The sequence below is a fragment of the Equus quagga genome, chromosome 19, assembly GCF_021613505.1.
Source record: "Equus quagga isolate Etosha38 chromosome 19, UCLA_HA_Equagga_1.0, whole genome shotgun sequence".
Classification (NCBI taxonomy): domain Eukaryota; kingdom Metazoa; phylum Chordata; class Mammalia; order Perissodactyla; family Equidae; genus Equus; species Equus quagga.
Window position 1 is genome coordinate 42,540,119 of NC_060285.1, and position 22,407 is coordinate 42,562,525.

At 37.3% G+C, this 22,407-nt stretch overlaps 1 protein-coding gene across 1 annotated transcript in view; it reads right to left on the reverse strand.

The window, feature by feature from the left end:
• GLIPR1L2 (GLIPR1 like 2) overlaps positions 1-20,149 on the reverse strand; it is a 40,993-nt gene extending 20,844 nt beyond the window's left edge. Inside the window, exons 1-3 of the mRNA XM_046646179.1 lie at positions 19,916-20,149; positions 8,251-8,496; positions 6,696-6,799 (exon numbers count right to left, since the gene is read on the reverse strand). Of these exons, the coding sequence (XP_046502135.1) occupies positions 6,696-6,799; positions 8,251-8,496; positions 19,916-20,149 (584 nt within the window). The remainder of the gene's footprint in view (positions 1-6,695; positions 6,800-8,250; positions 8,497-19,915) is intronic.
• Positions 20,150-22,407: the final 2,258 nt, after the last annotated feature.

Here is a 22,407-nt window from a genome sequence, read left to right on the forward strand (position 1 = left end):
TTGGCAAAAATAAATTGGATTATAAATAAAGTCAAAAGTTAAACATCAAACTGGGAAAATATTTCCAAATTACATTAAATGAAAGAGCTAATTTTCTTGCTATATAAAACTTCTACAATTGAAAAAAAATGTCCAACTTCAGAGAAAAACAGTGAATACATAGGAACAGTCAGGTCCCAGAAAATGAAGTCCAAATTTTCTGAGACCTACAAAAAGATACCCAAACTCATGTAAAACAGCAGATGAAAACTGAAAATACACTGAACTCTTAGTAGTAAACAGCAAAATGGTAGAAAATATATTATGTTAAGCAAGGAAGTTGAAAAATTGTCTCATATGTTGATGTAAAAGAAAATTTGTAATAGAAAAATGGTGTGAACATAATGAATAGATATTTAGTAATATCTATCCAAATTAAAAGTACACATGCTTTTTGACCTAGTAATTCCATGATTATGAAATCATATTACAGATACTAACTTATATGAGAATTACAAGTCTATGTGGACAATTATTGCTTATAATAAAAATAATAAAATAGCCTGAAAGTCCATCAAAAGGAGAGCATTGTTTAAATAAACTTTTGCATATCCAAAAAAAAAACCTGTGAAAGTCTTAAAAAGAATCTAGAAACTCTTTGTGTACCATTAATAGGTCATGAAAGACTTCCAGTGCACATGATTAAGCAAAAAAAAATAAAGAATGCCACAGGAAGTGTAGTGTTCCTGTTTGAATTTTGGAAACACAAGCACACACACACATAAATAGATAAACTTTTGTATATGCACAGATATATTTTGTATATATATTTTAGGATGAAATACTGGGGAGGGTAACAGGAAGACAAGGATGGGGCCAGCACTTTCTCCTTGGCACCTGTGAATTTTTTATCATGAATATGTATCAAGTATTAATCATTTTATTAAAATGACCAAAAATTACAATCCATAGAAAGCAATGAGAAAGAGGCTCTATCATACAAGATCCTAAGGTCCAACAAGAATTGTAATTGGAGGAAAATATATAACTGCAAATATCTTCAATATTAAGTAGAATTAAAGATAAAGAAATGGTGTATATCTTAACCGAAACAGCAACATATCATAGTCTCTCCCCCTAAAAAATACTTGGAAGACTGAATATCTCAAAATAATGAAATAAAAAACAAAGGAATGAGAAAGGATACATAAATTCAAAAATCTTTTCTTTTGAAAGATCAATGAAACAGAATTAAATCCTCATGAGCCCCATTAAGCAAGAAAGGAAGACAAATATTTATTATTAAGAATTTCTCTACATTTTCTCTTCTAATTCTCTCCTGCCTTTTTCCAGATAGGACTTGCTCTTTCAATTCTTTCCCCAACCCTCGCCTGTTCTAATATATTCTATCAGTCTCTACTCATTGATGCATTTCTTTAGCTTATAAAAATGCATCAGCAACCAAAGTTATAAAACATAGCTTTCACTCAACTCTACACACCTACCCCATTTCCTTCTCTTCATTGCCAAACATTTGTATAGAGTATTCTAAATTGGCAATATTTTTCAAACTGCAAGTCATGAACCATTAATAGGTCATGAAATCAAATTTAGTGCTTTTAATATGACAACCAGTATTTTAAAATATGAGCTACATTAAATGTTGCACTTAACTATGAACAAAACATTTCATATAACATTTTTATTTTATCATACATAGTAAGGATATGTACTGTTTTGTAAATCTTTTCTTTCACTTATATACTGCGTTTCATAATTCTAACATGCACATCTTTTCATATTTTAACATCTCTGAAATCAAGACACATCTTAACATTGATGGTGTCTGAGAATCATTGCTGGTTGGCCGTGAATTTGACATGGATGTCACGGCTCATTTGTGAACGTGTCAGAGCTCTTCATACTGTCATCACTTCAAATGTGTTAAATGCATTGTTTGCACTTTACGTTTAGCCTGTTATTCAAAATATCTAAAATGATTACAATATGATACATAGAATCACAAATTACTATGTATGCAGAAAACCATGGAAAGATAGCAAGCTTACATATAAGAGATTGATGAAAAAATAAGTCTAAATATTATTTTAAAAATCCGCCAGCACAGTTCTAGGTTCCTTCTTAGCTCGCTAGCCTCTCTTTATACTCCTTTGCCTGAAGTGCAAATACTGTGGTGACACAGGGCTTAGTCCTAGTCTCTTCTGCTCCCTTCTCCACATGTACTTCCCCACAAGGTGACCTCCCTTAGGACTGTGACTCATTCTGCCTCAGGACTGTTATACCTGCAGACCTCACTACTTAGAACCCATCCTAGACCTCCATTCTAGCTCCTTCTCACAGTTCAATGTCTGAAACAGAAAACTCGATCTTTCCTCAAGCTCTGCTCCTCTGCAAGTCTTCCCTATCTGATTTAGTGGCATCGCCATTCATCCAGTTGCTCAGACTAAAGACATAGGTATTGTCCTTTATCATTCCATTCCATTTACTGCTGAAGTCTAATCTATCAGCAGGCATTATTAGCTCTTTCTTCAAGCTGTGTCCTGAGTCTGACCTCTCCTTGCCATTTCCGTGCCATGGTGGGCAGAATTCACGTCGTGATTCCAGGATGGGTGTTGGCAGTGGTAGAGGGGCTTCTTCCAGCACTCATTCTGGGGCATTGCCTCATGCCATCTTGTGGCTTTGCCATCCTCTGGGACATCTGAATTCTTCACCAGATCCCAGCCAGCAGATGAGGAAAGACCAAGAGTATGATGGATCATGCAGGAAACTTTTAAAGGCCAGGCCTGGAGGTGGCCTATATTCCAGTGGCCAAACTCAGTCACACGGCCCTACCAAACTTCCAGGGAGGCTGTCTGCTCAAGAGGTAAAGAAAATGGTATTACCTGCCAGACTATATTTTCTTAATTATTAAATAAAGAAAAATTTCTTTACTACATACTTTTGGACACTATAATTTATTTCTTTTAAGGGTCTAGCCCCAGAGTCAAGTCATTTTCCTCAATCCCAGATCTCTTACCTTCTCCAGTGGCCTCTTTTTCCCCCTAATACACATCTTCCATGCATCAAAGCTGACCGCTTCTGAATCTGTACCCAGGCTAATAGCTTCTATGATCTCAAATCTACTTTTACAACAGCTCCTTCCTATTTAAAATATGGATATGTGTATATATTTGGTTAATGTTGCCCCCCCCTTTTTTAAGTATTTCTTTCCCAACAGATTACAAGTGTTTTCTGGATAGACATCATGTAAAAACTGTGGACTCGCATGCCTAGTCAGTTTTTGGTGCACCTATTACAAACTTATATTTCATTAAAAAAAAGGTCCTGCAGTCACTGCAGATGCAACATGTCTAAAAATAAACAAATCCTTTTTCCTCCACCCTACATCTTTTCCTAGCTCAGTTAACAAAACTATATTATCACTTAAGCTTAAATTCTCATGATCATCTTTGATTGTACACTCTCCAATAACTAAGTTCAAGGCTAATCTAGTAATACTGTTTTGTTTTTCTTAGAAATGTATGAGTCTTTATTTTTGAAACTGAAAAATAATCACTAGAAAATGATGTCAGTAAACATTGCTTTAGTTCACTTTTTCTGATATATTATAAGCTATCTTAATCTTTATATGGGCATTTTTATGGATTAAGAACATTTTCTTTTATTTATTATTTCTGTTCCATTAATTTTTCTCTATTCTTTAGGAGTACCAATTTGTAGATTTATCTGTCCTATATGATTCCTATTTTTGTTCATATATATTTTGATTTCTACTCCTCTTCTTTGTGTTCTGAGAATTTTTCTAAGGTTGTTGTTAACTCATATTTTCTCTATGGCCAATTCTGTTTTTATTCTTCCATTCTGTGTTAGTCTCCTGTGGCTACTTTAACAAATTACCACAAACTGGGTGGTTTAAAACAACAAAAATTTTCTCTCAGTTCTGGAGGGCTGAAGTCCAAAATCAAGATGTTGGCAGGACTGTGCTCTCTCCAAGGGCTCAGGGGGAGAATTCCGTGACTCTTTCAGCTTCTAGTGGCTCCAGGAGGCCCTTGGTTTGTGGGTCTGTCACTTCACCTCTTCCTCCGTGGTCACGTTGCGTCCTCCTCTCTTGTGTGTCCAGTGCTCAATCTCCCTCTCTCCTGTGAGAACACATGTGGAGGCTGTGCTCCCCCCTCAACATCCTCATCTCAATCACGTCTTTTGTCATATAAGGCAATATTCACTCTTGCCATCTAAATTACCATTCACAGGTTTTGTGAAGTAAGACCTGAATATATCTTTTAGGGGGCTGCCATTCAGCCTACTACACATTCCAATTTTCAATTTGGCTCTCTTATTTTCATTTCTACTCAGTATTTCATAATACTATGATGGGTTGATTTTTCTACCAACTATTCTTAAGAAAGATAGCTATGACTGCCTATTTTGAGTATATATCAAATAAGGCTTGGACTGACTTAACTAATATGTTCCAACATAGATCCTTCACAGGTAGACTTGCCAATATTTATATCAAAGGAAAAATGGGTGATAGAAATTTCAACAGGAGGGTGGAAAGAAGAGTAACGCTAACAACTGGCAGCTTCATCTTACCACTACAGTCACCAAGGGATACCCTTGCAGCCACTACTGTTATTCAGGGTACCAAATACCTTCAACCGTCACCTCTCCTTCCTCATTTTTTTCATTCTTTCAGAAGCATCTCATACAGTTAACCACTCTGGGCATCTTGACTGGAGTTCTTCACTTGGCTTCACTTTCTTACCAGCACTGCTTTGGTTTCCCTCTTACCTTGTTAGCCTCTCTTCATTCTCCTTTGGTCAAACATTGTAGTGCTCTCGCACTTAGTGCTTAAATTAAGTTTCCATATGCACTCTCTGGGATGGTGATCTCATTCAAGACTATGACTCATGTCTACCTCAGGGCCCAGCAGTTCCTTCTACTTAGAAACCTATCCCAGACCTCCATAGAGCTAATTCCGCCTCATGATTAATTTACATTTCCCACATTTGTATTTCTACCTAGTGTCCAAACACAAAACACATCTCCTTAGGATCCTCAAAAAATTAAAAATAGAACTACCATATGATCTAGCAATTCCACTTCTGGGAATACATCCAAAGGAAATGAAAACACTAACTTGAAAAGATATCTGTACCCTGTTCATAGCAGCATTATTCACAATAGCCAAAACACAGAAACAACCTATGTGTCCATCAATGGACGAATGGATAAAGAAGTTGTGGTATATATATAATGGAATATTATTCATCCATAAAAAATGAGGAAATTCTACCATTTGCGACAACATGGATGGACCTTGAAAGCATCATGCTAAGGGAAATAAGTCAGACAGAGAAAGAGAAATATTGTATGATCTCATTTATATGTGAAATCTAAAAAAAAAACCAACGAAACTCATGTCCATTCTTAATACAACAGCAAGAGTAACCATTTCTTTAAGTGTTCTTTTTGAAACATAGATGAGATGATGTCACTCACTTGCTTAAGACTTTCCCATGGCTTTGCCATTACTTAGAATAAATTCCAAAATCTTTAACGTGGTCTATGGTATTCCATTTTGTGTAGCTGTCACCTAACTCTCTACCTCGACTCCTACCTCTAAGCACATTATTCATTTCTCAAACATGCTAAACTCGTTCAAGCTCAGAGATTTTATACGTGCTCTTACTTCTACCTGAAATACTCTTTAGCAATCTTATTGTTTGACTTTCAACTCAAATGCCACCTCCTTTTGCAACCACCTTATCTATATTCCCTACTAGTTATTCCCTTTTCACTTATCTTGATTTTTTTATGGTATATTTTATCATCTAATTCAATATTACTTATGTATGTATTCACTTATTCATTGTTTGCCTTCCTTCCAAGACTATAAATCAAATATGGTCAGTCGTTTTTGGTCTTGTTAGTAGATAGATCAGAGCCTTGGACATATGTGCTGAGTACATAAATGAAGACTAGTGCCCCAGAGGAACCTCTTCCCTCCTCTGCACAAGTGTCCAGTCCTCTGAATTTTCAATACCAATCAGTAGTTAACTTTCAAAACTTCCTCCATGTAATTGATATGACCCCAATGCTTCCAGTTTGTGGGAATGAAAGGAAGCCTAAAAAGTTTTGCAAAGACTCCACATCCCAAACTTGTTTCACATGCCTGTCCAAATTCAGCAAAGCTTCCCATCAGGAAAGGGCCTTCTGAGTCTAATCCGACTTACATCACAGTTCTGTTGTTTCTCCTATCTCAGAGCATATAACCAGTAATCAGTAATCATTTTTTTTTCTTTTTCTTTTTGGAGTAGTTCCAGAAGCATTTTATTTGACAGAAATTCCTTCTCAATCCTAGCATGTAGTCAGTTTTTACCGTTTACTTGACATATTGATTACGATATTTTCTCTTAGGTGGACATTTTAATAATATTACTTAGAGTATCATATTGACCTGAAAGAATACTTGAGACTTTCCAACAGAGCTCTCCAGAGATGGCAGCTATTTTGGAAGGTAGTTATTTCCTATCATAGAAAGATATTCAGGTATAAGGTAAATAATCACCAGGTAAGTAAGTGGAAAGAATTCACAAAGACATTTAGAAGAATATATTGAAAGTTAGGAAAACTTAACCTTGAAAAATTCCCAATTTATCTTTACATTATTTTTAAAATTTAAAGTAGCTTACCCTGGTGCATAGTTGCATATGAAAATTGCCGCATGTCTGATAGGTCCAATTCTTGAACATGGAGTAACAGCACAACCAACTTTGTAAGATCTGTCCCAAACAAGCTAAAATAAAATTTTCAAAAAATCATAAAATTTAATTCTAAACATTTACTCTGCCATGTTATAAACAATAATATATTCAACTCACATTGAACCTTTAACCAAATAATTCAAGGAATATGAACTACTCTTCATTTAAATGCAGGGAGAGAATTATCACGGACTTAGGGACGCACTTCCAAACTATTTAGAGATACGCTTTGATAGGTTTGCTACCAATACTGTATTCTTAGGACAAAGAGTTTGATAAATGCTGATCTAGAGTAATGTTTTAGAGCCAAAGGAAGGCACACTTGCTGAATCAATTTTCAACATCTTGTTGAATCCGAGAGTTCTACGTTCTTGACAGAGAGGCAGAGGGAAAAGAGAGGAGAAAAAGTTTTCGAAGAATGGAAGTTGTGAAGGGAGAAAAAGAGGGACACTAAGATTACAGAAAGGAAGGAAAAGCGATATCAGAGTAGAGAGCCATTGTGGTCAGCATTTCTCTTTTCTTTTGTTGAGGAAATTCTATTAGAAAATAAAATAGAAATAAATAAATAAATTTTATTTAATGATTTTTTAATTCTATGTAAATTATTTATTGAATAAATTTTCTCTTTTTATTTGGTATGAGCAAGATAATGGAGAACCACCACAACTTTCTAGAGGAAAAAAGAACTGATCAAAATTTTTTTGGAAATATGATTCATTTGATGGAACAGAAAAACAGGAGTTCAACATGAAAAAAATTCCAAGATTTTAAGTTCTACATAAAACATGACATCAGAGTCTACTGATTGGAAAATAATCGTTTTTTGAATAAGCTTGGAAGTTTATTCAATAATTTATTGATTCATGATACAAATAGTTATTGAAGACCCAAATAATGTCATGCTGTGGTGGTGAGACCATACGGGTGAGGAGACAAAGTCCCTGCCCTTAGTGTCACATATAAATAGAGGATCATAAAACAACAAATGCATGTACAGGAAGTAACAAGTGGTGCAGTATGCTGGAGGATGAGGTGTAAGAGTGGACTGTTAGACACGAGGCAGGGAAAAAGACTATTAATTTGCACTTAAAATGTTTTAATCAATAAGTTACATGGCAGTATGTGTACTGATCTGTGCAAAAATTATCAAGTCTTTCACTTATGTTTATAGTCAATAATTTAAAAATAATTTTTATTTGCTGGTTTCTTACTTCCTTTTCCAGTGTCCATCATTTTTGGAAAAGTACCTACTATCTTTGGGCATGGAGATTACATTTATATATTTAAGGAATGTTTTACTGTATGGTTCACATAATAGATGGAAGCACAGACATCTTGAAGACCTAGAACTGATTAGAATTGTGATTCTATTAGAAGTAATCATTTTACCATTTGGGTTTATCTATAGAACTGAAACATAATAAAAAATTAGTAGTAATGCAATTGAGGAATCTACTGAATTATTAATATAAAAATCAGATACCTGTATGTAATGAGAACAGTCATCCAAGCAACTGTCATTTTCAAAATGGTACTTCTTCCTCTCTGCATACCAACTTCTGATAGCAATACTCGCGGTAAATTCGTTTTCAGGGCCAACCCACATATTTTCACCAATACCATTAAATTTAGGATGGGCCATTCTCAGTTCTTCTAAATGAGTATTAGGCTCAAACACACATTTTTTCCCCCATGCTCTAGCAGTCCGTGACAAAGCTACATCCCAAGTCTGAAAAAAAACGCAAAAAGCAAAGTAAACAAAACAACAATAATAAGGTTTTTTTGTACTCTACATTATTTCCCTTGAGTTCTCATCATTAGATTTAGGGAAAATAATTCTAATGTTGTGCTTATAGGTCTTGACTGTGGAACTTATATGGGGGAAAAGTTTTCTGAGATAATCATAAATGAAATGACTATTTCCTGAGACAAGGTCTATGCACATACTTGTAATTAAAAAATCAGATTGTTAGATGATGCAAATGATTATAATACCCTTACATGGAGACTGTTCAGAATATGTATTTTTAACCTCATTTCTTTTATACACAGTAATACAATAATTTAAAATATTCATCTAAGAACTATTTATTGAGCACTGACTATACGCAAACTATTGTATTGTGAGGAATAAAATATAAAGCCAGGCATAAATTTCATCCTCTGGTTGCTTACTGTTAGGAGAACCACCTGGGATATTATGTAGATATATACACAATTTTAACACATAGTAGCAGTTGGTAAATGTTATAAAAGAGGCACATGTAAAGTTTTACGGATGCTCCCAGAAATGTGAGAAAATATCACAAGATGGTGCTCCTTGGTTATGGACAAGAGCGAAAACAACACACGTAGAAAAAGCAACAAAATAGTTGTAAAACAAAAATGCTAAGTATGTATGTTATAGTATATTTGAAAGTAAACATTTCTGAAAACCAATACTAAGATTTCCCCAGAGTTTCTTAATTTCATTGATTATACACAAATACAACATATGAAATATATTATAAAAAATACATCAGGACTTTGGAATATCGTACACACACATATTTCCCTCCCCATGGTAAAGATTCCTAAAAAAATTGTTTATGTATACATTGCTCTATCTCTGTATACATTCAAATACACACACATTCAAATATAAGATGTAAGTGTGGATGTTTTAGATGAGCAATTGTGATTTTTTTTTCCTTGCACAATTGTAATCATACCATACATAGTATTATTGGCCTGCAACTTGCAATTTTCATTTAGAGAGACTGTTCCAAATTAGTACAACTAGATCTAACTAATTTTTACAAACTCTACACAGTATTCCATAGTATGGATAGAATACGATAAATGTTACCATTCCATTATTAATAGCCTTTTAGATTGTTTGAACCATTTGCAAACAACGCTCCACGGACCATCCTTCTACTGCCTTATTTTGCATAGTGTTTACACACCACACGCTTACAATGTACCAGTCACTATTCTAAGTGTTTTTAATGCATTATTTCACTTAATGTTTACAATTACCCTATGAGGTATGCATTATTATTACTGTCTCTGTTTCCCAAAGGAAGCAACTAAAACACAAAGAACTTACATAGTTTACTTATAACTACTTACAGCCAGTAAAACGTGGACCCTGGATTTACACCCAGGAAGCCTAACTCTCAACTTTCACTGCTTCCCATGACGGTGTGCAAATAAGTCACGATAGTTACAAATACCGTTGCTCAACCTTGAATAAAATTACAGTTGCAAACAAAGGCTGAAGTTTCTTTTTTTAATTATATAATACAGTGTTACCAACTACAGTCACCAAGTTTTACATTAGCTCCTCAGACCTTATTCATTTTTAAGTCTGTACCCTTTTACCAACCACTTTCCATTTCCCCCACTCCCTAGCCCCTGACAAGCACTTTTCTATTCTCTGCTCCTATGAGTTTGACTTCTTTTTTGTATTTCCCATATAAATTAGACTATGCAGTATTTGTCTTTTTCTGCCTGACATTTCAATCAGCAGAATGCTCTCAAACCCCATCCAAGTTGTCACAAATGGCAGGATTTCCTTCTTTCTCATGGCTGAATATTATTCCATTGTATATATACGCTACATCTTCTTTATCCCTTCATCTGTTGATGGAAACAGGTTGTTTCCATGTCTTGGCTATTATGAATAATGCTGCAGTGAACATGGGTGTGTGTACACATAGCTGTTGGATTCTCTGTTCTCACTTCTATCACGTAAATACCCAGAACAGGAATTGCTGGAACAAATGGAAATTCTATAATTTTTTGAAGAACTGCCATTCTGTTTTTCAGTATCTGCACCATTTTACGTTCCCACCAGCAAGGCACAAGTGTTTCAATCTCTCCACATCCCCAACACATTATTTTCTGCTTTTTGATATAGCCATCTTAATGGGTGTGAAGTGGTATGTCATTATGGTCTTGATTAGCATTTTCCTAATGATTAGTTATGTTGAGCATCTCTTCAGGTGCTTATTGGCCACTGTATATCTTCTTTTGAGAAATGTCTATTCAAGTCCTTTACCCATTTTTTTTATTATTATTACTTTATTGTGGTAACACTGGTTTATAACATCATATAAATTTCAGTTGTACATCATTATATTTAGATTCCTGTGGAGATTACATCATGTTCACCACCCAAAGACTAATCACAATACATCACCACACACATGTGCCACACACCATTTTCCCTCTTCCCTCCACCCAACCCCTCTGGTAACCACTAATTCAGTCTCTGTTTCTACGTGTTTCTTTGTCATCGTTTTTATCTTCTACTTATGAGTGAGATCATACAGTACTTGACTTTCTCCCTCTGACTTATTTCACTTGCATAACACCCTCAAGGTTCATCCATGTTTTCACAAATGGCCAGATTTCGTCATTTCCTGTGGCTGAGCAGTATTCCATTGTGCATATACCACATCTTCTTTATCCATTTATGCCTTGATGGACACCTATGTTGCTGCCAAGTCTTGGCTATTGTGAATAACGCTGGGATGAACAGAGTGATGCATGTATCTTTACGCATTTGTGTTTTCATGTTCTTGGGATAAATACCCAGCAGTGGAATAGCTGGATCATATGGCAGTTCTATTAATTTTTTGAGGAATCCCCATACTGTTTTTTTTTAATTTTTTATTGAGATAATGGTAAGTTACAATCATGTGAAATTTCAGTTGTACATTATTGTTTGTCAGTCATGTTGTAGTTGCACCCCTTCATACTTTGCGCTCACCCCCCACCCCACCTTTCCCCTGGTAGCCACTAATCTGTTCTCTTTGTCTCCATTTTTAAATTCCTCATATGAGTGAAGTCATACAGAGATTGTCCTTCTCTATCTGGCTTATTTCACTTAACATAATTCCCTCAAGGTCCATGCATGTTGTTGCAAATGGGATGATTTTGTTCTTTTTTACAGCTGAGTAGTATTCCATTATATATATATACCACATCTTCTTTATCCAATCATCTGTTGATAGGCACTTAGGTTGCTTCCACGTCTTGGCTATTGTAAATAATGCTGCAAAGAACATTGGGGTGCATAGGACTTTTGGAATTGCTGACTTCAAGCTCTTTGGATAGATACCAAGTAGTAGGATAGCTGGGTCGTATGGTAGTTCTATTTTTAATTTTTTGAGGAATCTCCATACTGTTTTCCATAGTGGCTACACCAGTTTGCATTCCCATCATCAGTCTATGAGAGTTCCTTTTTCTCCACAACCTCTCCAACATTTGTTACTATTAGTTTTAGATATTTTTGTCATTCTAATGGGTGTAAGGTGATATCTTAGTGTAGTTTTGATTTGCATTTCCCTGGCGATCAGCGACGATGAACATCTTTTCCTGTGCCTATTGGCCATCCATATATCTTCTTTGGAGAAATGTCTGTTCGTGTCTTCTGCCCATTTTTTGATCGGGTTGTTTGATTTTTTGTTGTTGAGTTGTGTGAGTTCTTTATATATTATGGATATTAAGCCTTTGTCAGAGGTATGACTTGCAAATATTTTTCCCCAGTTAGTGGGTTGTTTTTTTGTTTCAATCCTGTTTTCATTTGCCTTGAAGAAGTTTTTTAGTCTGATGAAGTCCCATTTGTTTATTCTTTCTATTGTTTCCCTTTTCTGGGAACACGGTGTCCAAAAAGATCCTTTTAATACTGATGTCAAAGAGTGTACTGCCTACATTTTCTTTTAGAAGCCTTATGGTTTCAGGTCTTTCCTTTAGGTCTTTGATCCATTTTGAGTTTATTTTGGTGGATGGTGAGAAAGAAAGGTCAATTTTCATTCTTTTACATGTGGCTTTCCAGTTTTCCCAGCACCATTTGTTGAAAAGACTTTCTTTTCTCCATTGTAGGCCCTCAGCTCCTTTGTTGAAGATTAGCTGTGCATACATGTGTGGTTTCATTTCTGGGCTTTCAATTCTGTTCCATTGATCTGTGCACCTGTTTTTGTACCAGTACCATGCTGTTTTGATTACTGCAGCTTTGTAGTATGTTTTGAAGTCAGGGATTGTGATGCCTCCCGTTTTGTTCTTTTTTCTCAGGATTGCTTTAGCAATTCGGGGTCTTTTGTTGCCCCATATGAATTTTAGGACTCTTTGTTCTAATTCTGTAAAGAATGTCCTTGGGATTCTGATTGGGATAGCATTGAATCTCTAGATTGCTTTAGGTAGAATGAACATCTTAACTATGCTTATTCTTCCAATCCATGTACATGGGATGTCTTTCCATCTCTTTATGTCGTCATCCATTTCTTTCAGAAAAGCCTTGTAATTTTCATTGTATAGGTCTTTCACTTCCTTAGTTAAATTCACCCCAAGGTATTTTATTCTTTTTGTTGCAGTTGTGAATGGTATTGTCTTCTTGTGTTCTTTTTCTGTTAGTTCATTACTAGGGTATAGAAATGCTATTGATTTATGCAAGTTGATTTTATACCCTGCAACTTTGCTGTAGTTGTTGATTACTTCTAAGAGTTTTCCAATGGATTCTTTGGAGTTTTCTATATATAGGATCACGTCATCTGCAAACAGCAAGAGTTTCACCTCTTCCCTCCCTATCTGGATTCCTTTTAATCCTTTTTCTTGCCTAATAGCTCTGGCCAGGACCTCCAGTATTATGTTAAATAAGAGTGGTGATAGAGGGCATCCTTGTCTCGTTCCTGTCTTCAGGGGAATGGCACTCAGTTTTTGCCCATTGAGTATGATGTTGGCTGTGGGCTTGTCATATATGGCCTTTATTTTGTTGAGGTAGTTCCCTTCTATGCCCATTGTTTTCAGAGTTTTTATCATAAATGGCTGTTGGATCTTGTCAAATGCTTTCTCTGCATCTACTGAGACGATCATGTGGTTTTTATTCCTCAGTTTGTTGATGTGGTGTATCACATTGGTTGATTTGTGGATGTTGAACCATCCCTGTGTCCCTGGTATGAATCCCACTTGATCATGATGTATGATCCTTTCGATGAATTGTTGAATTTGGGTTGCCAAAATTTTGTTGAGAATTTTTGCATCTATGTTCATCAGTGATATTGGCCTGTAGTTCTCTTTTTTCGTGCTGTCCTTGTCAGGCTTTGGTATCAGCATGATGTTGGCCTTGTAGAATGTGTTAGGCAGTGTTCCATCAACCCTAATTTTTTGGAATAGCTTGGAAAGGACAGGTATTAAATCCTTTCTGAAAGTTTGGTAGAATTCCCCAGGAAAGCCGTCTGGTCCTGGGGTTTTATTCTTTGGGATGCTTTTGACTGCTGTTTCAATCTCTTTCTTTGTGAGTGTGATCTGTTCAAATTGTCTGTCTCTTCTTGAGTGAGCTTTGGGAGATTGTAGGAGTCCAAGAATTTATCCATTTCCTCTAGGTTATCCATTTTGTTGGCATATAGTTTTCTGTAGTATTCTCTTATAATCCGTCATATTTCTGTGGAGTCTATTGTTACTTCTCCTCCTTTATTTCTGATTTTGTTTATTTGAGCTTTCTCCCTTTTTTTCTTTGTAAGTCTGGTAGGGGTTTGTCAATTTTATTTATCTTCTCAAACAACCAGCTCTTTGTTTCATTGTTCCTTTCTACTGCCTTTTTTGTTTCAATAGCATTTATTTCTGCTCTGATTTTTATTATTTGTCTCCTGCTGACTTTGGGCTTTGTTTGTTCTTCTTTCTCTAATTCAATTAGATGTAATTTAAGATTGCTTATTTGGGATTTTTCTTGTTTGTTAAGATGTACCTGTATTGCAATTAATTTACCTCTTAACACAGCTTTTGCTGTATCTTATATGAGTTGATATGGCATGCTATCATTTTCATTTGTCTCCAGGTATTTTTTGATTTCTTCTTTAATTTCTTCAATGGTCCATTGCTTGTTCAATAGCGCATTGTTTAGTCTCCACATCTTTATGCCTTTCTCAGCTTTGTCCTTGTAATTTCTAGCCTTATAGCATTATGATCGGAGAAGATGCTTGTTATTATTTCAATTATTTTAAATTTGTAGATGCTTGCCTTGTTTCCCAACACATGGTGTATCCTTGAGAATGTTCCATGCGCACTTGAGAAGAATGTGTATTCTCCTGTTTTTGGATGAAGTGTTCCATATATGTCTATTAAGTCCAATTGTTTTAGCTTTTCATTTAGCTCCACTGTTTCCTTGTTGATTTTCTGTCCGGATGATCTGTCCATAGATGTGAGTGGGGTGTTGAGGTCCCCTACTATTATTGTGTTGTTTCAGTATCTTCTTTATGCTTTATGCTTTAGCTGCTTTATGAACTTTGGTGCTCCTGTGTTGGGTGCATAGATATTTATAAGTGTTATTTCTTCTTGATGCAGTGTCCCTTTGATCATTATATAATGTCCCTCTGTGTCTCTCTTTACCTGCCTTATTTTGAAATCTGTTTTGTCTGATATGAGTATTGCTACACCTGGTTTCTTTTGTTTGCTATTAGCTTGGACTATTGTCTTCCACCCCTTCACTCTGAGCCTTTGTTCGTCCTTGGAGCTGAGGTGTGTTTCCTGGAGGCAACAAATTGTTGGATCTTGTTCTTTAATCCATCTTGCCACTCTGTGTCTTTTTATTGGAGAGTTCAATCCGTTTACATTGAGGGTGATTATTGATGCATGGGGGCTTAATGCTGTCATTCTGTTGCTTGTTACCTGGTTTTCCTCCATTACCTTTTTTCCTCATCCTCTGTGTTTTAGCCTACCCATTGACTTCTGCAATTTCTTATGCTGGGTTTCTTAGATTTTTCCTTATGTTTTGTGTCTCTGTTCTGTTTTTTAGTTTAGTGGCTACCCTGAAGTCTGTATTCAGAATCCTGTGTATAATATAGTCCATTTTCTGGTGGTCTCTTACTTACTTGGCCTAGACTGATTTAGACCCTTTCCTCTTCCTCTCCTAAATTATTATTTTCATCTCTTATTCCAATTCGTGTTGTGAGTTTGTGGTTAGAGTGATAAGATTGTCTTTGCTTTGGTAGTTTCCTTCCCTTTATCCTAATACTATAGTTGAACATTTGCTATCCTATTCTGATTCTATCTATTTGTCTCCCTACTCTGTGATTTGTGACCCCTTTCTCCCTTTTTTTCTTTTTTCAGGTATGAGAGACTTCTTGGGGATTTCTTGTAGTGGAGGTGTTTTGGATACAAAGTCCCTTAGCTTTTGTTTGTCTGGAAAAGATTTAACTTCTCCCTCATATCTGAAGGATATTTTTGCTGGATAGAGTATTCTTGGCTGTAGCTTTTCATCCTTCAAAGTTTTGAATATGTCATTCCATTCTCTCCTAGCTGGTAAGGTTTCTGTACAGAAATTTGCTGAAAGTCTGATAGGAGTTGCTTTGTAGGTTATTTTCTTCTGCCTTGCTGCCCTGAGTATTCTTTCTTTGCCATTCATTTTTGCCATTTTTACTACTATATGCTTTGCAGTAGGTCTTTTGACATTGACAAATCTAGGAGATCTGAAAGCTTCCTCCACACACATTTCTCCCCCAATCCCTAGATTTGGGAAATTTTCTTCAATTATTTCTTTGAGGACTCCTTCTGTTCCATTTTCCTTTTCCATGTCCTCAGGAATTCCAATGATTCTTAAATTGGTTCTCCTCTTTGAATCCACTATCTCTTGGAAATTTTTCTCATTCTTATTAATTCTTAGTTCTCTTTCTTCCTCTGTCTGGAGCCATTCAGCCTGTCTATCTTCAATTATGCTAATTTGCTCCTCTATGGTGTCTACACGAGCATTCAGGGAATCTGTATTCTGATTTATCTGATCCATTGTATTTTTCATCTCTAGTATTTCTGATTTATTCTTCTTTATAGTTTCAATCTCTTTTGTGAAGTAACTCCAGCACTCGTTGACTTGTTTCTCTATATTTCCCTTTACCTCACTGAGTATTTTGATGATAGCTACTCTGAACTTATTTTCACCTAGTTTACCTATTTCCAAGTCCTCAGGACTTAATTCTGTGTTTTTATTGTTTTCCTTCTGGTCTGGAGCTTTTATAAATTGCTGAATGGTAGAGGAGTCGTTTTTGCACATGATGGTAGTATTTGGTTGCAGTTACAGCCTGTTGCCACTAGATGGGGGTCGAGAGCCATGTGTTCTGAGCCTTCCGCCTTCAGCCGCAATGGTGGCGTGCACCATGGGTTGGGGGAGGAAGGGCACTTTCTCTCGTGCACCAATCTGGATTCCAACCAGCTCTGGCTCTCTGATCTCCCGGGGCCCTGGCTGCATGGGGTCCCCGCACACAAAAGCTTTCCCCCATTAGTGGGTTTCTGCTGCACGGACGGTGGAAGTCCTGGACGATCCCCAGATGCACGGCCCCTCCCCTGCTCCTTCCCTCACCCGCCGCGGCAATCCCAGTCTCTAGGGGACGGAGCGAAGTTCTCTCCTACCCCGTTCCAACTCCTCCGAAGGCGGCGCCAGCCTGTGCCCTCCATCGTTTAGCTGCTGTGGGTTTCTGACGATCTCTGTATTTTTAAAATTATTGATTGAAATTCAGTTCTTCATTTTTTGCTTGTAGTTTGGAGGGGAGAGATTCCTGGGTCAGCTCACTCCACCATTTCACTGATGTCACCTCTCTCCTTTACCCAGTTTTTGATCAGGTTGTTAGTTTTGTTAGCTGAGTTGAAGAAAATCTTTATTATTCTGGATATTAATGCCTTATCAGATATATGATTTGCAAATGTTTTCTCCCATTCCATAGGCTCCCTTTTCATTCTGTTGATAATGTCCTTTGATGCACAAGTTTTTAATTTTGATGAAGTCTAATTTATTTATGTTTTATCTTGTTGCTTGAGCTTTTGGTAACACATAAAAGAAATGTTGCCATATTCAATGACATGAAGCTTTTCCCCGTGTGCTCTTCTAAGAATTTTGTAGTTTTAGCTAACCAGTACACGAAAAGGTGCTCAATATGACTAATCATCCTTAAACAAAGCCTTAGTCCTTAAATCCTTAAATAATGCCTTAAACAGGATGGAAATTCTGACACACGCTACAACACGGATGAAACTTGAAGACAATATGCTAAGTGAAATAAGCCAGTCACAAAGAGAAATACTTATGATTCCTATATGAAGTACCTTGAGTACTCAACCTCATAGAGACAGACAGCAGAACGGTGGCTGACAGGGCCTGCGAGGAGAAGCGAATGGGGACTTAGCGTGTAAGGGTAGAGCTTCAGTTGGGGAAGATGAAAATGTTCTGGACATGGAGGCTGGTGATGCCTGCACAATGATGTGAGACTATTTAATGCCATAGAATTGTACACTTAAAGATGGTTAAAATGGTAAATATTATGTTATGCATATTTTACAATAAAAATAATTATTTTTGAGGAAGATTACTCCTGAGTTAACATCTGCCACCAATCTTCCTCTTTTTGCTGAGGAAGACTGGCCCTGAGTTAACATCCGTGCCCATCTTCCTATACTTTATATGTGGGACACCTGCCACAACATGGCTCGACAAGCAGTGCCATGTCCGCGCCCAGGATCCGAATGGGCAAACCCCAGGCCACCGAAGTGAAACGTGGGAACTTAACCGCTGCACCACCAGGCAGGCCTCAAAATAAATTTTTTTGAGTTTAAAAACAAGGTAGAACAAAAATACTAGATGACACCAACAGCATGGACATGGGCAGGAGACATTCAGAATTTGTGTTGTAAGATCTTTTTAATATTGGGAAGGAGGTTATAGATGTTGATTAACTTTGGACTTTGTATACATATTAAAAAGAATAACCAACAAAAATAAAATGTATGATTTCCAAACCTGTCAAGGAAAAGTTCTAAGTAGATCATACTATTACCGTAGACTATGCTATTTAGTCACTATTTATGTGCTAGTAAAATCCATGGGAAAAATACACACCAACTTTTAGGAAGAAGAGGAGTATAAACTTTAGGGTGGGGCTTTAAGATGTACCCAAAACACTATTGCTTTAAAAGCGTCCATGTATTAAGATACATATTGTGGGTAAACAGGTTTCTGCTATACTATTCTCTATACTTTATGTTTGAAACATAATTTTTAGAGATTAGAAATACAAAACTTATAAAAAGTTGTATTAAAAAGTATTATGTATTTATTATTATCAGGAAGAAGGCTAATCTTCAAACTTGCAAGAAACAGAATTAGTCACAAAGGGTGGGAAATACAGAGTTAAAACTCTCAAATCTAGCCTCAAATTCTATGATTAAATACAAAAGATAAAAACTGGCGTGGAAAAACCTATCTTCAGCAAGTAGTACTAAACGCTAGTATATTTCTATAAGAAAATATATAAACAGGAGAGGAAATGCTGACAATAGGAAAGGTAAAGAAAATGAACAAGAAAGAACTAAAACATGTCCAATCAAAATAACATTTTAAAGTTAACAATAAAATGAAGTACCATTTTATGACTTCTTGGTTTACTATTTGCTTACTTTGGCACAGCCCTTTAGAATAGCAATTGCTATGTATCATATAAATAAAAAAATATTATACCCTTTCTTTACCCCATTTCTGGAATTTGTCCTAAGGAACTATGTCTAGGGAGTCCTCGCAAAACCATTTATCATGTAAACTGGAAGCTCCTTGCTGCCTGATAAGAGGATAGTTATTACTCAATAAATTTTGCCATCATTTTTAATGACAACTACAAAGACTCCACAGCAACAAGAGAATAGCTGACGAGACGTTAAGCAGAAATGGGGGCAACGGGAAAGAAGCAAGAACGACAGTGCAAGGGAGGCAGACTCAGGGCCGGACCGGGGCGCGGCGGCCGGGACACGCCCCCGAGCAAAACCGCGCGTGGACACGGAAAACTCGGTAATCAAGGTGAACAGGACTTAAAAACTAATGTGAAAGTACCCAGGATGAAAAAAAATCAAAATTTTAAATAAAGCCTGGATCTGATCTTTCACTCGCACCAGCTGACAGCTCACCTGCCTCTCCCTAATCCAAGCCCAGGGATGCCGTTTTTGTTGAGCGGGCAGCGTCCTCTTGAGATGTTCGCTTTGATTTCGGGAGTGTGCCTTACACCGCCCTTTCGTGGAACGACGCCCCTTCGAGCCCGCCCCCGGCCAGCGCCCCGCTGCCAGGCCCCCCCGCCAACGCGCCGAGCCGCGGGGTGGGCCGCGCCTCCCGCCGCCCGCGGCCAGGGCCTCACCATGAAGCGCAGGTTCGCGCCGCTGGGCTCGACGCTGCCGCGGAGCTCGTTGTGCAGGTTCACGTACTCATTGATGAAGCTGACGTCCTCCTCGTCGGGCAAAAAGTTCGCGTTCAAACCGGCCCCCAGCAGGAGCAGCCAGAGCTCCCAGAGCCACAGCTTCAAACCCGCCCCTCGCGTCACGGGGACGAAGCGGCCGCCCCCAGCAGAAGCGAAGGGCCTCGGGGCCTCCATGGTCCACCGGCCGCGGAGAGACCAGTGCGCACGCGCCGCCCCGCCCCGGGGGGCTGCCAGCCCGCGGGCCTTGAGGGGCCGGCCCCGCCTCCCCGGGGGGCGGGGAGCGTGCGGGGAGGTCGGGGATGCAGCTGCAGAGGGCTCGTCGTCCCTGTCTGCGAGCTAATCAGGGAAGCTTGAGTTAGATGAGGGCACGCTCTTCCCTGAGCTCATGTAGGCAGGTATTATCCAGAGTTGATTTCTGACACCACATGATGTCATTAATAAATAATGAGCCATCTGTACGGTAAATGCCACTTGCTGAATAGTTAGCATGTCTGAGGAAGCTTCTAATTATGCAAGGGGAAATGATCATTCTTCTGTGATACTGATGAAAATTCAATTAATTTTTTTTTCATCCTTACCTGTTGAGTTGGAAAGTTAATGCAGGACGCGCCCTTTACTTTCCTCGTGGACGAAAGAATATCCTCTTTTAGGTGGAATTCCTCATTGAAATTTTTCTCTCAGTGGGAAACCACAAAATAAATGGAAGAGTGGAAAGCTCAGCATTTAGGGGCTAGACTAGGGATCATCAAATTCTCATAAGGTTAAAATATTTCCATTCTCTCACCAGCGCTGTATAGACAGCCTGGAATAACGATATTCATCTTCTCTGACAAATTGTTTTCACAGTAGGTAAGAATGCGTGTTTTTGTTTTTATTTCTCTTTTTCAGACAAAAATGGCTGGAGTCTTAGCAGATTTTGGCTTGGTCTCTTTACTGCCACATATTTTGCTTAAGAAAACTTGCTTTGAAGAATATAAATTCTAGATTCAAAATAAAAGCACGTACATATTTGGGGGTACACATTTGCATATAACATACTGTGCTCCGTAGTATTAAGGAGATATTCAAAATCACTGACACTGGGACCGAATTTTGCCAGAAAGAAAGCACTGCAGCTGGTTGGCCAAAAATACCTAAAAAGAAATGTGCTTTTAAAAATTATCTGTGTTGTACACAACTGAAAGCAGTAGACCTCACAAGATGGTTTCATTGATGCCTTTATTCTTTTAATAAATATTTATTACCAGGCAATGTGTTAGGTGGTTGAGAAAGACTAGTAGACAAGACACAGACCCTGCTCCTGAGTAGCTTACGATTTAGAGAACTAGGAAATTGGTAACTTCTATACCATGTGATAAATACAAAGCCAAAATACTATTGTGGCATGTATGGGGCAACTAACACCTTTTTTGAGAACCAGGAAAGACTTTCTGGAGAATGAGACATCAAGAAGGTGAAGCAGACAAGTGAAAGAGCCCATTCTAAGCAAGGAAAAAGCATGTCATATGCCAGGAGATCCCAAAAAGCTAAAAGTGTTTTAATAGGAACAGGAGGTATTGTAGGGGTAAAGGTGGCAAGTGAAAGAGTTCCTTTATGACGTTGATACTGTTGTTAAGACCATGAAAATTGTTATATTATAGCACAAGATAAATAGAATAAATGCAATCTTAGAGTAGGAAGAAATTTTAGACGCTTTTACTCATCCCATCTATGTATTAGACATATTTTCTGACACATCATTGATAGGTGATCATCATACCCTCTGCTTAAATAATTACGCTAACAGGGAAGACACCATCTCTTAGGCAGCCCATTCCATTGGTAGACACTTCACTCATTAATTTAATAAGTGTTTCTTTAGGACCTGCTATGTGTCAGAGCCCATGCTAGGTGATAGAGCTACAAATGCTGAACAAGCTAGGTATGTGGTATATCCACACGAAGCCTTTAGTTAAAGGTGATATAGACAGATCAACAAACAATTACAATACAGAGTAGTAAATGCTATTTTTAATTTATTTCAAAAATCCTTACGATGTGTCAGGAGCTGTTTTATTTTTATTTTTTGATTTTTTTAAATTGTGGTAAAATATACAGAACATAAAATTTACCATTGTATCCATTTTTACTGTAAAATTCAGTGGCAATTACATTCACAGTGTTGTATAATCATCACCACTGTTTCCAGACCTATCCGATACTATTTTAAATGCTTGGAAAATATCAATTCATTTAAGTGATTAAAAACCTTAAGAAACAGATATTATTATTTTTATTATCTCCATTTTACCGATGCAAAAATTGAGAAGAAGTCCAGTAATTTGTCTAAAGTCACCCATCCAGTGAGCAGTAGAGCTATTTTCAAGCCCAGGTGACTAACATAGGAGTACAGAGGAAGCGCACACGAAAGCATCTCATTTGGTTTGTGTAGA